Here is a 14,018-nt window from a genome sequence, read left to right as displayed (position 1 = left end):
AAACACATGACATCCTTCAGTTCTCAGAGGGTAAACACATGACACATCTCAGTTCTCAGTCACATGACACATCCTCAGTTCTCAGTCACATGAGTTCTCAGTCACATGACACATCCTCCAGTTCTCAAAATGACACATCAGTTCAGTCAGGGTAAACACATGACACATCCTTCAGTTCTCACCAGGGTAAACACATGACACATCCTTCAGTTCTCAGTCAGGGTAAACACATGACACATCCTTCAGTTCTCAGTCAGGGTAAACACATGACACATCCTTCAGTTCTCACAGGGCCATGACACATCCTTCAGTTCTCAGTCAGGGTAAACACATGACACATCCTTCAGTTCTCAGGCACTATCCTTAGTTCTCAGTCAGGGTAAACACATGACACATCCTTCAGTTCTCAGTCAGGGTTAAACACATGACACATCCTTCAGTTCTCAGTCAGGGTAAACCCATGACACATCCTTCAGTTCTCAGTCAGGGTAAACACATGACACATCCTTCAGTTCTCAGTCACATGACACATCCTTCAGTTCTCAGTCAGGGTAAACACATGACACATCCTTCAGTTCTCAGTCAAAACACATGACACATCCTTCAGTTCTCAGTCAGTTCACATCCTTCAGTTCTCAGTCAGGGTTAAACACATGACACATCCTTCAGTTCTCAGTCAGGGTAAACACATGACACATCCTTCAGTTCTCAGTCAGGGTAAACACATGACACATCCTTCAGTTCTCAGTCACATCCTTCAGTTCTCAGTCAGGGTAAACACATGACACATCCTTCAGTTCTCAGTCAGGGTAAACACATGACACATCCTTCAGTTCTCAGTCAGGGTAAACATGACACATCCTCCAGTTCTCAGTCACATGACACATCCTTCAGTTCTCAGTCAGGGTAAACACATGACACATCCTTCAGTTCTCAGTCACATGACACATCCTTCAGTTCTCAGTCAGGGTAAACACATGACACATCCTTCAGTTCTCAGTCAGGGTAAACCCATGACACATCCTTCAGTTCTCAGTCAGGGTAAACATGACACATCCTTCAGTTCTCAGTCAGGTAGTTCTCAGTCACATGACACATCCTTCAGTTCTCAGTCAGGGTAAACACATGACACATCCTTCAGTTCTCAGTCAGGGTAAACCCATGACACATCCTTCAGTTCTCAGTCACATGACACATCCTTCAGTTCTCAGTCAGGGTAAACACATGACACATCCTTCAGTTCTCAGTCAACATGACACATCCTTCAGTTCTCAGTCAGGGTAAACACATGACACATCCTTCAGTTCTCAGTCAGGGTAGGGTCACATGACACATCCTTCAGTTCTCAGTCAGGGTAAACACATGACACATCCTTCAGTTCTCAGTCAGGGTAAACACATGACACATCCTTCAGTTCTCAGTCAGGGTAAACATGACACATCCTTCAGTTCTCAGTCAGGGTAAACACATGACACATCCTTCAGCTCAGTCAGGTAAACACATGACACATCCTTCAGTTCTCAGTCACATGACACATCCTTCAGTTCTCAGTCAGGGTAAACACATGACACATCCTTCAGTTCTCAGTCAGGGTAAACACATGACACATCCTTCAGTTCTCAGTCAGGGTAAACACATGACACATCCTTCAGTTCTCATCCTTCAGTTCTCGTCAGGGTAAACACATGACACATCCTTCAGTTCTCAGTCAGGGTAAACACATGACACATCCTTCAGTTCTCAGTCAGGGTAAACACATGACACATCCAGTTCTCAGTCAGGGTAAACATGACACATCCTTCAGTTCTCAGTCACATGACACATCCTTCAGTTCTCAGTCAGTAAACACATGACACATCATTCAGTTCTCAGTCACATGACAGTATTCTCAGTCAGGGTAACACATGACACATCCTTCAGTTCAGTCAGACACATCCTTCAGTTCTCTCATCTTCAGTTCTCTGGGTAAACATGACACATCCTTCAGTTCTCAGTCAGGGTAAACACATGACACATCCTTCAGTTCTCAGGGTCACATGACACATCCTTCAGTTCTCAGTCAGGGTAAACAGGACACATCCTTCAGTTCTCAGTCAGGGTCAAATTATCCTTCAGTTCTCAGTCAGTAGGGTTAAACACATGACACATCCTTCAGTTCTCAGCAGGGTAAACACATGACACATCCTTCAGTTCTCAGTCAGGTTCTCAGTGGACAGACACATCCTTCAGTTCTCAGTCAGTCACATGACACATCCTTTTCAGTTCTCAGTCAGATGATACATCCTTCAGTTCTCATTCAGGGTGCACAGAGTCCTCAGTTCTCAGTCAGTAAGTCCTTCAGTTCTCAGTAAGACACATCCTTCAGTTCTCAGTGGGTAAACACATGACATCCTTCAGTTCTCAGTCAAGAGAAATCACATGACACATCCTTCAGTTCTCAGTCACATGACACATCCTTCAGTTCTCAGTCAGGGTAAACACATGACACATCCTTCAGTTCTCAGTCAGGGTAAACACATGACATCCTTCAGTTCTCAGTCAGGGTAAACACATGGTTCTCAGTTCTCAGGGGTGTAAACACATGACACATCCTTCAGTTCTCAGAGGGTAAACACATGACACATCCTTCAGTTCTAAACACATGATACATGACATGTTCAGTTCTCAGTATACATCCTTCAGTTCTCAGATCAGGGCTAAACACATGAAACATCCTTCAGTTCTCAGTCAGGGTTAAACACATGACACATCCTAGTTTTCAGGGTAAACAGTGACATCCTTCAGTTCTAGTCAAAAAACATGACACTTCTCAGTCACATGACAGGTCAGAAACCCATGACACATCCTTCAGTTCTCAGTCAGGGTAAACACATGACACATCCTTCAGTTCTCAGTCAGGGTAAACACATGACACATCCTTCAGTTCTCAGTCAGGGGTACAATGATCACATGACACATCCTTCAGTTCTCAGTCACATGACACATCCTTCAGTTCTCAGTCAGGGTAAATCATGAAACATCAGCTACGTCACATGACACATCCTTCAGTTCTCAGTCAGGGTATGACACATGACCTCAGTTCTCAGTCAGGGGTAAACACATGACACATCCTTCAGTTCTCAGTCAGGGTAAACACATGACACATCCTTCAGTTCTCAGTCACATGACACATCCTTCAGTTCTCAGTCAGGGTTAAACACATGACACATCCTTCAGTCACATGACACATCCTTCAGTTCAGTAAACACATGACACATCCTTCAGTTCTCAGTCAGGGTAAACACATGACACATCCTTCAGTTCTCAGTCACATGATTACATCCTCCAGTTCTCAGTCACATGACACATCCTTCAGTTCTCAGTCACATGACACATCCTTCAGTTCTCAGTCAGGGTAAACACATGACACATCCTTCAGTTCTCAGTCAGGGTAAACACATGACACATCCTTCAGTTCTCAGTCAGGGTAAACACATGACACATCCTTCAGTTCTCAGTCAGGGTAAACACATGACACATCCTTCAGTTCTCAGTCACATGACACATCCTTCAGTTCTCAGTCAGGGTAAACACATGACACATCCTTCAGTTCTCAGTCAGGGTAAACACATTACACATCCTTCAGTTCTCAGTCAGGGTTAAACACATGATACATCCTTCAGTTCTCAGTCAGGGTAAACACATGACACATCCTTCAGTTCTCAGTCAGGGTTTAACACATGACACATCCTTCAGTTCTCAGTCAGGGTAAACATCCTCCTCCAGTTCATGACACATCCTTCAGTTCTCAGTCAGGGTAAACACATGACACATCCTTCAGTTCTCTCCTTCAGTTCTCAGTCCACATCCTTCAGTTCTCAGGGCAGGGTAAACACATGACACATCCTTCAGTTCTCAGTCAGGGTAAACACATGACACATCCTTCAGTTCTCAGTCACATGACACATCCTTCAGTTCTCAGTCAGGGTTAAACACATGACACATCCTTCAGTTCTCAGTCAGGGTAAACACATGACACATCCTTCAGTTCTCAGTCAGGGTAAACACATGACACATCCTTCAGTTCTCAGTCACATGACACATCCTTCAGTTCTCAGTCAGGGTTAAACACATGACACATCCTTCAGTTCTCAGTCAGGGTAAACACATGACACATCCTTCAGTTCTCAGTCAGGGTAAACACATGACACATCCTTCAGTTCTCAGTCAGGGTAAACACATGACACATCCTTCAGTTCTCAGTCAGGGTAAACACATGACACATCCTTCAGTTCTCAGTCAGGGTAAACACATGACACATCCTTCAGTTCTCAGTCAGGGTAAACACATGACACATCCTTCAGTTCTCAGTCAGGGTAAACACATGACACATCCTTCAGTTCTCAGTCAGGGTAAACACATGACACATCCTTCAGTTCTCAGTCAGGTAAACACATGACACATCCTTCAGTTCTCAGTCAGGGTAAACACATGACACATCCTTCAGTTCTCAGTCAGGGTTGACACATCCTTCAGTTCTCAGTCAGGGTAAACATTGTGACACATCCTTCAGTTCTCAGTCAGGGTAAACACATGACACATCCTTCAGTTCTCAGTCAGGGTAAACACATGACACATCCTTCAGTTCTCAGTCAGGGTAAACACATGACACATCCTTCAGTTCTCAGTCAGGGTAAACACATGACACATCCTTCAGTTCTCAGTCAGGGTAAACACATGCACATCCTTCAGTTCTCAGTCAGGGTAAACACATGACACATCCTTCAGTTCTCAGTCAGGGTAAACACATGACACATCCTTCAGTTCTCAGTCAGGGTAAACACATGACACATCCTTCAGTTCTCAGTCAGTAAACACATGACACATCCTTCAGTTCTCAGTCAGGGTAAACACATGACACATCCTTCAGTTCTCAGTCAGGGTAAACACATGACACATCCTTCAGTTCTCAGTCAGGGTAAACACATGACACATCCTTCAGTTCTCAGTCAGGGTAAACACATGACACATCCTTCAGTTCTCAGTCACATGACACATCCTTCAGTTCTCAGTCAGGGTAAACACATGACACATCCTTCTCAGTTCACATCCTTCAGTCACACATGACACATCCTCCAGTTCTCAGTCACATGACACATCCTTCAGTTCTCAGTCAGGGTTAAACAGGGTAATCCTTCAGTTCTCATTCCTTCAGTTCTCAGTCAGGGTAAACACATGACACATCCTTCAGTTCTCAGTCACATGACACATCCTTCAGTTCTCAGTCAGGGTAAACACATGACACATCCTTCAGTTCTCAGTCAGGGTAAACACATGACACATCCTTCAGTTCTCAGTCAGAGTCACATGACACATCCTTCAGTTCTCAGTCACATGACACATCCTTCAGTTCTCAGTCAGGGTAAACACATGACACATCCTTCAGTTCTCAGTCAGGGTTTTGACACATCCTTCAGTTCTCAGTCAGGGTAAACACATGACACATCCTTCAGTTCTCAGTCAGGGTAAACACATGACACATCCTTCAGTTCTCAGTCAGGGTAAACACATGACACATCCTTCAGTTCTCAGTCAGGGTAAACACATGACACATCCTTCAGTTCTCAGTCAGGGTAAACACATGACACATCCTTCAGTTCTCAGTCAGGGTAAACACATGACACATCCTTCAGTTCTCAGTCAGGGTAAACACATGACACATCCTTCAGTTCTCAGTCACATGACACATCCTTCAGTTCTCAGTCACATGACACATCCTCCAGTTCTCAGTCACATGACACATCCTTCAGTTCTCAGTCAGGGTAAACACATGACACATCCTTCAGTTCTCAGTCAGGTTAAACACATGACACATCCTTCAGTTCTCAGTCAGGGTAAACACATGACACATCCTTCAGTTCTCAGTCAGGGTTAAACACATGACACATCCTTCAGTTCTCAGTCACATGACACATCCTTCAGTTCTCAGTCAGGGTAGTCACATGACACATCCTTCAGTTCTCAGTCAGGGTAAACACATGACACATCCTTCAGTTCTCAGTCAGGGTAAACACATGACACATCCTTCAGTTCTCAGTCAGGGTAAACACATGACACATCCTTCAGTTCTCAGTCAGGGTAAACACATGACACATCCTTCAGTTCTCAGTCAGGGTTAAACACATGACACATCCTTCAGTTCTCAGTCAGGGTAGTCACATGACACATCCTTCAGTTCTCAGTCAGGGTAAACACATGACACATCCTTCAGTTCTCAGTCAGGGTAAACACATGACACATCCTTCAGTTCTCAGTCAGGGTAAACACATGACACATCCTTCAGTTCTCAGTCAGGGTAAACACATGACACATCCTTCAGTTCTCAGTCAGGGTAAACACATGACACATCCTTCAGTTCTCAGTCAGGGTTAAACACATGACACATCCTTCAGTTCTCAGTCACATGACACATCCTCCAGTTCTCAGTCACATGACACATCCTTCAGTTCTCAGTCAGGGTAAACACATGACACATCCTTCAGTTCTCAGTCAGGGTAAACACATGACACATCCTCCAGTTCTCAGTCACATGACACATCCTTCAGTTCTCAGTCAGGGTAAACACATGACACATCCTTCAGTTCTCAGTCACATGACACATCCTTCAGTTCTCAGTCACATGACACATCCTCCAGTTCTCAGTCACATGACACATCCTTCAGTTCTCAGTCAGGGTAAACACATGACACATCCTTCAGTTCTCAGTCAGGGTAAACACATGACACATCCTTCAGTTCTCAGTCAGGGTAAACACATGACACATCCTTCAGTTCTCAGTCAGGGTAAACACATGACACATCCTTCAGTTCTCAGTCAGGGTAAACACATGACACATCCTTCAGTTCTCAGTCAGGGTAAACACATGACACATCCTTCAGTTCTCAGTCAGGGTAAACACATGACACATCCTTCAGTTCTCAGTCACATGACACATCCTTCAGTTCTCAGTCACATGACACATCCTTCAGTTCTCAGTCAGGGTAAACACATGACACATCCTTCAGTTCTCAGTCAGGGTAAACACATGACACATCCTTCAGTTCTCAGTCAGGGTAAACACATGACACATCTTCAGGTCTCAGTCAGGGTAAACACATGACACATCCTTCAGTTCTCAGTCTTCACATGACACATCTCAGTTCTCAGTCACATGTCCTTCAGTTCTCAGTCAGGGTAAACACATGACACATCCTTCAGTTCTCAGTCAGGGTAAACACATGACACATCAATCTTAAGTATCATTGGTGTGGTGCATCCAGTACATTGATATTACATACACTGACAGTATTCAAAGAACTGACAGCCTTTCTGGTTTCCCTGTCTCTCTCTCTCTCTCTCTCTGACATCACACAGTGTGGGTAAAGAACGAGACAGCCTTTCTGGTTTCCCTGTCTCTCTCTCTCTCTCTGACATCACACAGTGTGGGTAAAGAACGAGACAGCAGATCACTTTGATCGACTCACGCTGAGAGGAACTTTTATGGATCAAATTAGCTTCGCTTTAGCCAACATCCGCGGAGCTGATGTTCTGACGTGACGGAGGTGGAAGTGCTTTGGAGATGTCAAAGCCACAAGTGGCTCCCGGCAGTACACCTTGTCATTGGCTGCACTCATCCAATTTGTAGTCACTCTGGATAAGAGCGTCTGCTAAATGACTTAAATGTAAATGTAAAATTAAGAGAAATCCAGATCAGTCTTGTTTACAAGGTTGAACACTGAAATGTGAGATATAATCTACACCTCGATAAAGGCTGATAGAAATCCTCATTATTGTAATTATTTATTAGTTTTTGATGATTTTTAAAAGAACCTACACTTTCAAGGTCAGAATTTCTAACGCGTTGGGGGAGGGGGTGTAGCTTCGAGGACAATGATCACGAGAGCAGCTGCTCTGCGATTTGACAGCTCCAACTCAGTTCCAACCTCCGACATCGCTAAAACATCAGCTACGTGGGTGTCTGGTATCGCCGGATAATGTTTGATCTGATTGAGGCCTTAAGTCTGAGACACGTTCTTAAATCAGATCCAGGGGAATTAAACCGAGCCATGCAGAGAGAGTGGATATATACCACGAATACTACTACTACTATTACTACTACTACTGGGGGCGGGGGACTAATATAATATTTAATATGCCATTTACAGACTTACAGTCATGTGTGCATACATTCTACGTATGGGTGGTCCCGGGAATCTACCCTGGCGTTACAAGCGCCATGCTCTACCAACTGACCTGCAGACAGACCTGGGTTCAAGTAAGATTTGATACATTTGTGTTGTATTCTTGTGATCAGACGAATGAGTCAACTCTATATGTATTTTAAATATGTCCTGTAACATCAAATCAATCGATCGATATCATTTAAAATATTTGACAGTATTTGGGATTTATTGAGCTTATTTGTCGCAATTGAACCAAATAGAATAATCGCAAAATGACCAACCCCCTCCACCCCTCTGGGGCAGACTAGAGCAAAAGGCTAAAGTAATTTGAATAGTATTTGAACCCAGGTCTGATAACTTCCATCCGGAAAGACTAGGGTTCCATTTGGTTGCCTTGACGACGCTCCATTGTTTGCGTTGACTGTTGCCTTAACGACGCTCCATTGTTTGCGTTGACTGTTGCCTTGACGACGCTCCATTGTTTGCGTTGACTGTTGCCTTGACGACGCTCCATTGTTTGCGTTGACTGTTGCCTTGACGACGCTCCATTGTTTGCGTTGACTGTTGCCTTAACGACGCTCCATTGTTTGCGTTGACTGTTGCCTTGACGACGCTCCATTGTTTGCGTTGACTGTTGCCTTGACGACGCTCCATTGTTTGCGTTGACTGTTGCCTTGACGACGCTCCATTGTTTGCGTTGACTGGAGAGTAAACGACTCTTGTGTACCAACATGTCGGGAACAGCATTATTCACATAGCATCACTCTCAGAGTGCAGTTAGGAATAACTTCACCCATCAGGTGAAGATGTATTTTAAAAAGAGGACCGTCTCATTCTGCTTGCTGACTCACCCCGTCCATCATCCACAACACACACAACTGTTGTTCCTGAAGGTGTGCTTTTGCCTTCCTGTTTCCCGAGGCTGCGCTGTGCCGTCTTCAGAAACTCGTTGCAGAGAGATATTATAAAAGACAAGACATCCATTTTTTTTTTTTTTTAAACCAAAAGAACTCTCGGGCAAATTACGTTCGTCAGACAGCATCAATAAACCACAGTACAGTGTTGCATCAAACCAGTGCTGCATTTCTGAACAAGCTTTTCCTGTTCGGCAAAAGCATCGTCAAACCCCGGTGCGTTTGGCACACACACACACATCTTCAAACCACAGTGCATACGGTGTTGAGGTTGGGGTCGAAGCGAACCACTTTCCCCTCCGCAGACTTGGTGTTGGTGTCGTACATGGGGTTCTCATATGTCGCCTGGCCGTTGTTGTTCTCGTGGACTGAACAGCCGGTGTACTGGGTCTGATCCGTTCTCCTACAATATAGAGTACACACACACACACACACACACACACACACACAGACAATACACACACACACACACACACACACACACACACACACACACACACAAGAACACACACACAACACACACACACAGTACACACATCTGTCAATGAGACAATACCACTTCATCAGTCTACTGTACAGCTTCTGTTTTAAAGCATCAACCACTTCTCAAATGTCAAGAACTTCTCTCCGAACGGTGGAAACTTGAAATATGTTCCACTTCTATTCACACAACCAAACCCATAATAACAGGACGTGGTCCTGTGTGGCTTCCTGTACACTCACCTCACTGTGTGGCTTCCTGTACACTCACTGCACTGTGTGGCTTCCTGTACACTCACTGCACTGTGTGGCTTCCTGTACACTCACTGCTCAGTGTGGCTTCCTGTACACTCACTGCTCAGTGTGGCTTCCTGTACACTCACTGCACTGTGTGGCTTCCTGTACACTCACTGCTCAGTGTGGCTTCCTGTACACTCACTGCTCAGTGTGGCTTCCTGTACACTCACTGCACTGTGTGGCTTCCTGTACACTCACTGCACTGTGTGGCTTCCTGTACACTCACTGCACTGTGTGGCTTCCTGTACACTCACTGCACTGTGTGGCTTCCTGTACACTCACTGCACTGTGTGGCTTCCTGTACACTCACTGCACTGTGTGGCTTCCTGTACACTCACTGCTCAGTGTGGCTTCCTGTACACTCACTGCTCAGTGTGGCTTCCTGTACACTCACTGCTCAGTGTGGCTTCCTGTACACTCACTGCACTGTGTGGCTTCCTGTACACTCACTGCACTGTGTGGCTTCCTGTACACTCACTGCACTGTGTGGCTTCCTGTACACTCACTGCACTGTGTGGCTTCCTGTACACTCACTGCACTGTGTGGCTTCCTGTACACTCACTGCACTGTGTGGCTTCCTGTACACTCGCTGCACTGTGTGGCTTCCTGTACACTCACTGCTCAGTGTGGCTTCCTGTACACTCACTGCTCAGTGTGGCTTCCTGTACACTCACTGCACTGTGTGGCTTCCTGTACACTCACTGCACTGTGTGGCTTCCTGTACACTCACTGCTCAGTGTGGCTTCCTGTACACTCACTGCTCAGTGTGGCTTCCTGTACACTCACTGCACTGTGTGGCTTCCTGTACACTCACTGCTCAGTGTGGCTTCCTGTACACTCACTGCACTGTGTGGCTTCCTGTACACTCACTGCTCAGTGTGGCTTCCTGTACACTCACTGCTCAGTGTGGCTTCCTGTATACTCACTGCTCAGTGTGGCTTCCTGTACACTCACTGCTCAGTGTGGCTTCCTGTACACTCACTGCTCAGTGTGGCTTCCTGTACACTCACTGCACTGTGTGGCTTCCTGTACACTCACTGCTCAGTGTGGCTTCCTGTACACTCACTGCACTGTGTGGCTTCCTGTACACTCACTGCACTGTGTGGCTTCCTGTACACTCACTGCACTGTGTGGCTTCCTGTACACTCACTGCACTGTGTGGCTTCCTGTACACTCACTGCACTGTGTGGCTTCCTGTACACTCACTGCTCAGTGTGGCTTCCTGTACACTCACTGCACTGTGTGGCTTCCTGTACACTCGCTGCACTGTGTGGCTTCCTGTACACTCACTGCTCAGTGTGGCTTCCTGTACACTCACTGCACTGTGTGGCTGGGAGAGAAGCCTCTGTCTAAGTGGCGTGTATTATTATTATCGGGTTAGCGTAGCTATGTACCGTTGCCGAAGCTACGTACTGTTGCCGAAGCTACGTACCGTTGTTTGTAGAGATAGAATCCCAGGCCTGCCAACACGAGGCCAAAGAAAGGTACCAGGATGGCTATGACCATAGAGCTGCTGTTGGAGACATGAGGAGGACCTGCAGTGGTGATGTTGATCTCTCTCACCTTCATACCTACATGGGGAACAATCCAGGAGCAGGAGGAAGAAGAGGAGGAAGAGGAGGAAGAAGAGGAAGAAGTGGAAGAGGAGGAAGAGGAAGAGGAGGAAGAAGATGAATAGGAGGAAGAAGAAGAGGAGGAGGAAGAAGAGGAAGAGGAGGAGGAGGGGAGGAGGAGGAAGAAGAAGAGGAGGAAGTGGAGGAGGAGGAGGAAGAGGAGGAGAACGGAGAAAGATGAGGAAGAGGAAGAGGAGGAAAAAGAGGAAGAAAAGGAAGAGGAGGAAGAAGAGGAGGAAGAAGGATTGGAAGAGGAGGAGGAGGAACAGGAAGATGGGGAGGAAGAGTAAGATGAATTGGAAGAGGAGGAGGAGGAGGACGAACAGGAAGAGGAGGACGACACAATGTTGGTGGTTACAATTGTCAAATGTGTAATTGTTGTGATAAGATTGAGTAGTTCTAAATCCTACCTACCTAGTCTCTGCAGCCCGAACTGTCCATAGTCTTTCCCCTGTATGAAGCCTTGGAATACATAACTGCCCCCGTCAGGTTCAGCTGAGACCTTTCACAGGAGATAAAAGAAAAACAGTGAACTTCTACTTTGTTCAGACATGTAAAACCCATCTCGTTGAAATGACTGAGTTACTGATGTCTTCTGTCAATAACTCCTTATAAGCGGTCTGTCTGCCGTTCAGTCCTACCATGTTACTGTCTGTCTGCCATTCAGTCCTACCATGTTACTGTCTGTCTGCCATTCAGTCCTACCATGTTACTGTCTGTCTGCCATTCAGTCCTACCATGTTACTGTCTGTCTGCCATTCAGTCCTACCATGTTACTGTCTGTCTGCCGTACAGTCCTACCATGTTACTGTCTGTCTGCCGTTCAGTCCTACCATGTTACTGTCTGTCTGCCGTACAGTCCTACCATGTTACTGTCTGTCTGCCGTTCAGTCCTACCATGCTACTGTCTGTCTGCCGTTCAGTCCTACCATGTTACTGTCTGTCTGCCGTTCAGTCCTACCATGCTACTGTCTGTCTGCCGTTCAGTCCTACCATGTTACTGTCTGTCTGCCGTACAGTCCTACCATGTTACTGTCTGTCTGTCTGTCGTTCAGTCCTACCATGTTACTGTCTGTCTGTCGTTCAGTCCTACCATGTTACTGTCTTTCTGCCGTTCAGTCCTACCATGTTACTGTCTGTCTGCCACTCAGTCCTACCATGTTACTGTCTGTCTGCCGTTCAGTCCTACCATGTTACTGTCTGTCTGCCATTCAGTCCTACTATGTTACTGTCTGTCTGTCGTTCAGTCCTACCATGTTACTGTCTGTCTGCCATTCAGTCCTACCATGTTACTGTCTGTCTGCCATTCAGTCCTACCATGTTACTGTCTTTCTGCCGTTCAGTCCTACCATGTTACTGTCTGTCTGCCGGTCAGTCCTACCATGTTACTGTCTGTCTGCCACTCAGTCCTACCATGTTACTGTCTGTCTGCCACACAGTACTACCATGTTACTGTCTGTCTGTCTGCCATTCAGTCCTACCATGTTACTGTCTGTCTGCCGTACAGTCCTACCATGTTACTGTCTGTCTGACACTCAGTCCTACCATGTTTCTGTCTGTCTGCCACACAGTCCTACCATGTTACTGTCTGTCTGCCACACAGTCCTACCATGTTACTGTCTGTCTGCCACTCAGTCCTACCATGTTACTGTCTGTCTGTCGTTCAGTCCTACCATGTTACTGTCTGTCTGTCGTTCTGTCCTACCATGTTACTGTCTGTCTGCCGCACAGTCCTACCATGTTACTGTCTTTCTGCCGTGCAGTCCTACCATGTTACTGTCTGTCTGCCGCGCAGTCCTACCATGTTACTGTCTGTCTGCCATACAGTCCTTCCATGTTACTGTCTGTCTGCCGTTCAGTCCTTCCATGTTACTGTCTGTCTGCCGTTCAGTCCTACCATGTTACTGTCTGTCTGCCGTTCAGTACTACCATGTTACTGTCTGTCTGCCGTACAGTCCTACCATGTTACTGTCTGTCTGCCGTACAGTCCTACCATGTTACTGTCTGTCTGCCGTTCAGTCCTTCCATGTTACTGTCTGTCTGCCGTTCAGTCCTACCATGTTAGTGTCTGTCTGCCGTTCAGTACTACCATGTTACTGTCTGTCTGCCGTACAGTCCTACCATGTTACTGTCTGTCTGCCGTACAGTCCTACCATGTTACTGTCTGTCTGCCGTTCAGTCCTACCATGTTACTGTCTGTCTGTCGTTCAGTCCTACCATGTTACTGTCTGTCTGCCGTACAGTCCTACCATGTTACTGTCTGTCTGCCGTACAGTCCTACCATGTTACTGTCTGTCTGCCGTACAGTCCTACCATGTTACTGTCTGTCTGCCGTTCAGTCCTACCATGTTACTGTCTGTCTACCATACAGTCCTACCATGTTACTGTCTGTCTGCCATTCAGTCCTACCATGTTACTGTCTGCCGGTCAGTCCTACCATGTTACTGTCTGTCTGCCGGTCAGTCCTACCATGTTACTGTCTGTCTGCCGGTCAGTCCTACCATGTTACTGTC

General features: G+C 46.2%; 1 protein-coding gene across 1 annotated transcript in view; it reads right to left on the bottom strand.

The window, feature by feature from the left end:
• Window positions 1–8,293: 8,293 nt before the first annotated feature.
• Window positions 8,294–14,018, bottom strand: part of LOC127924426 (CUB and sushi domain-containing protein 3-like) — a gene marked incomplete at its 5' end in the record, with an annotated part of 100,439 nt that continues 94,714 nt past the window's right edge. Inside the window, 3 exons of the mRNA XM_052509162.1 lie at window positions 8,294–9,518; window positions 11,325–11,463; window positions 11,920–12,007. Of these exons, the coding sequence (XP_052365122.1) occupies window positions 9,359–9,518; window positions 11,325–11,463; window positions 11,920–12,007 (387 nt within the window). The remainder of the gene's footprint in view (window positions 9,519–11,324; window positions 11,464–11,919; window positions 12,008–14,018) is intronic.

Source organism: Oncorhynchus keta, unplaced genomic scaffold, assembly GCF_023373465.1.
Source record: "Oncorhynchus keta strain PuntledgeMale-10-30-2019 unplaced genomic scaffold, Oket_V2 Un_contig_4014_pilon_pilon, whole genome shotgun sequence".
Lineage (NCBI taxonomy): Eukaryota > Metazoa > Chordata > Actinopteri > Salmoniformes > Salmonidae > Oncorhynchus > Oncorhynchus keta.
This window is presented reverse-complemented; position numbering and strand designations above follow the sequence as displayed.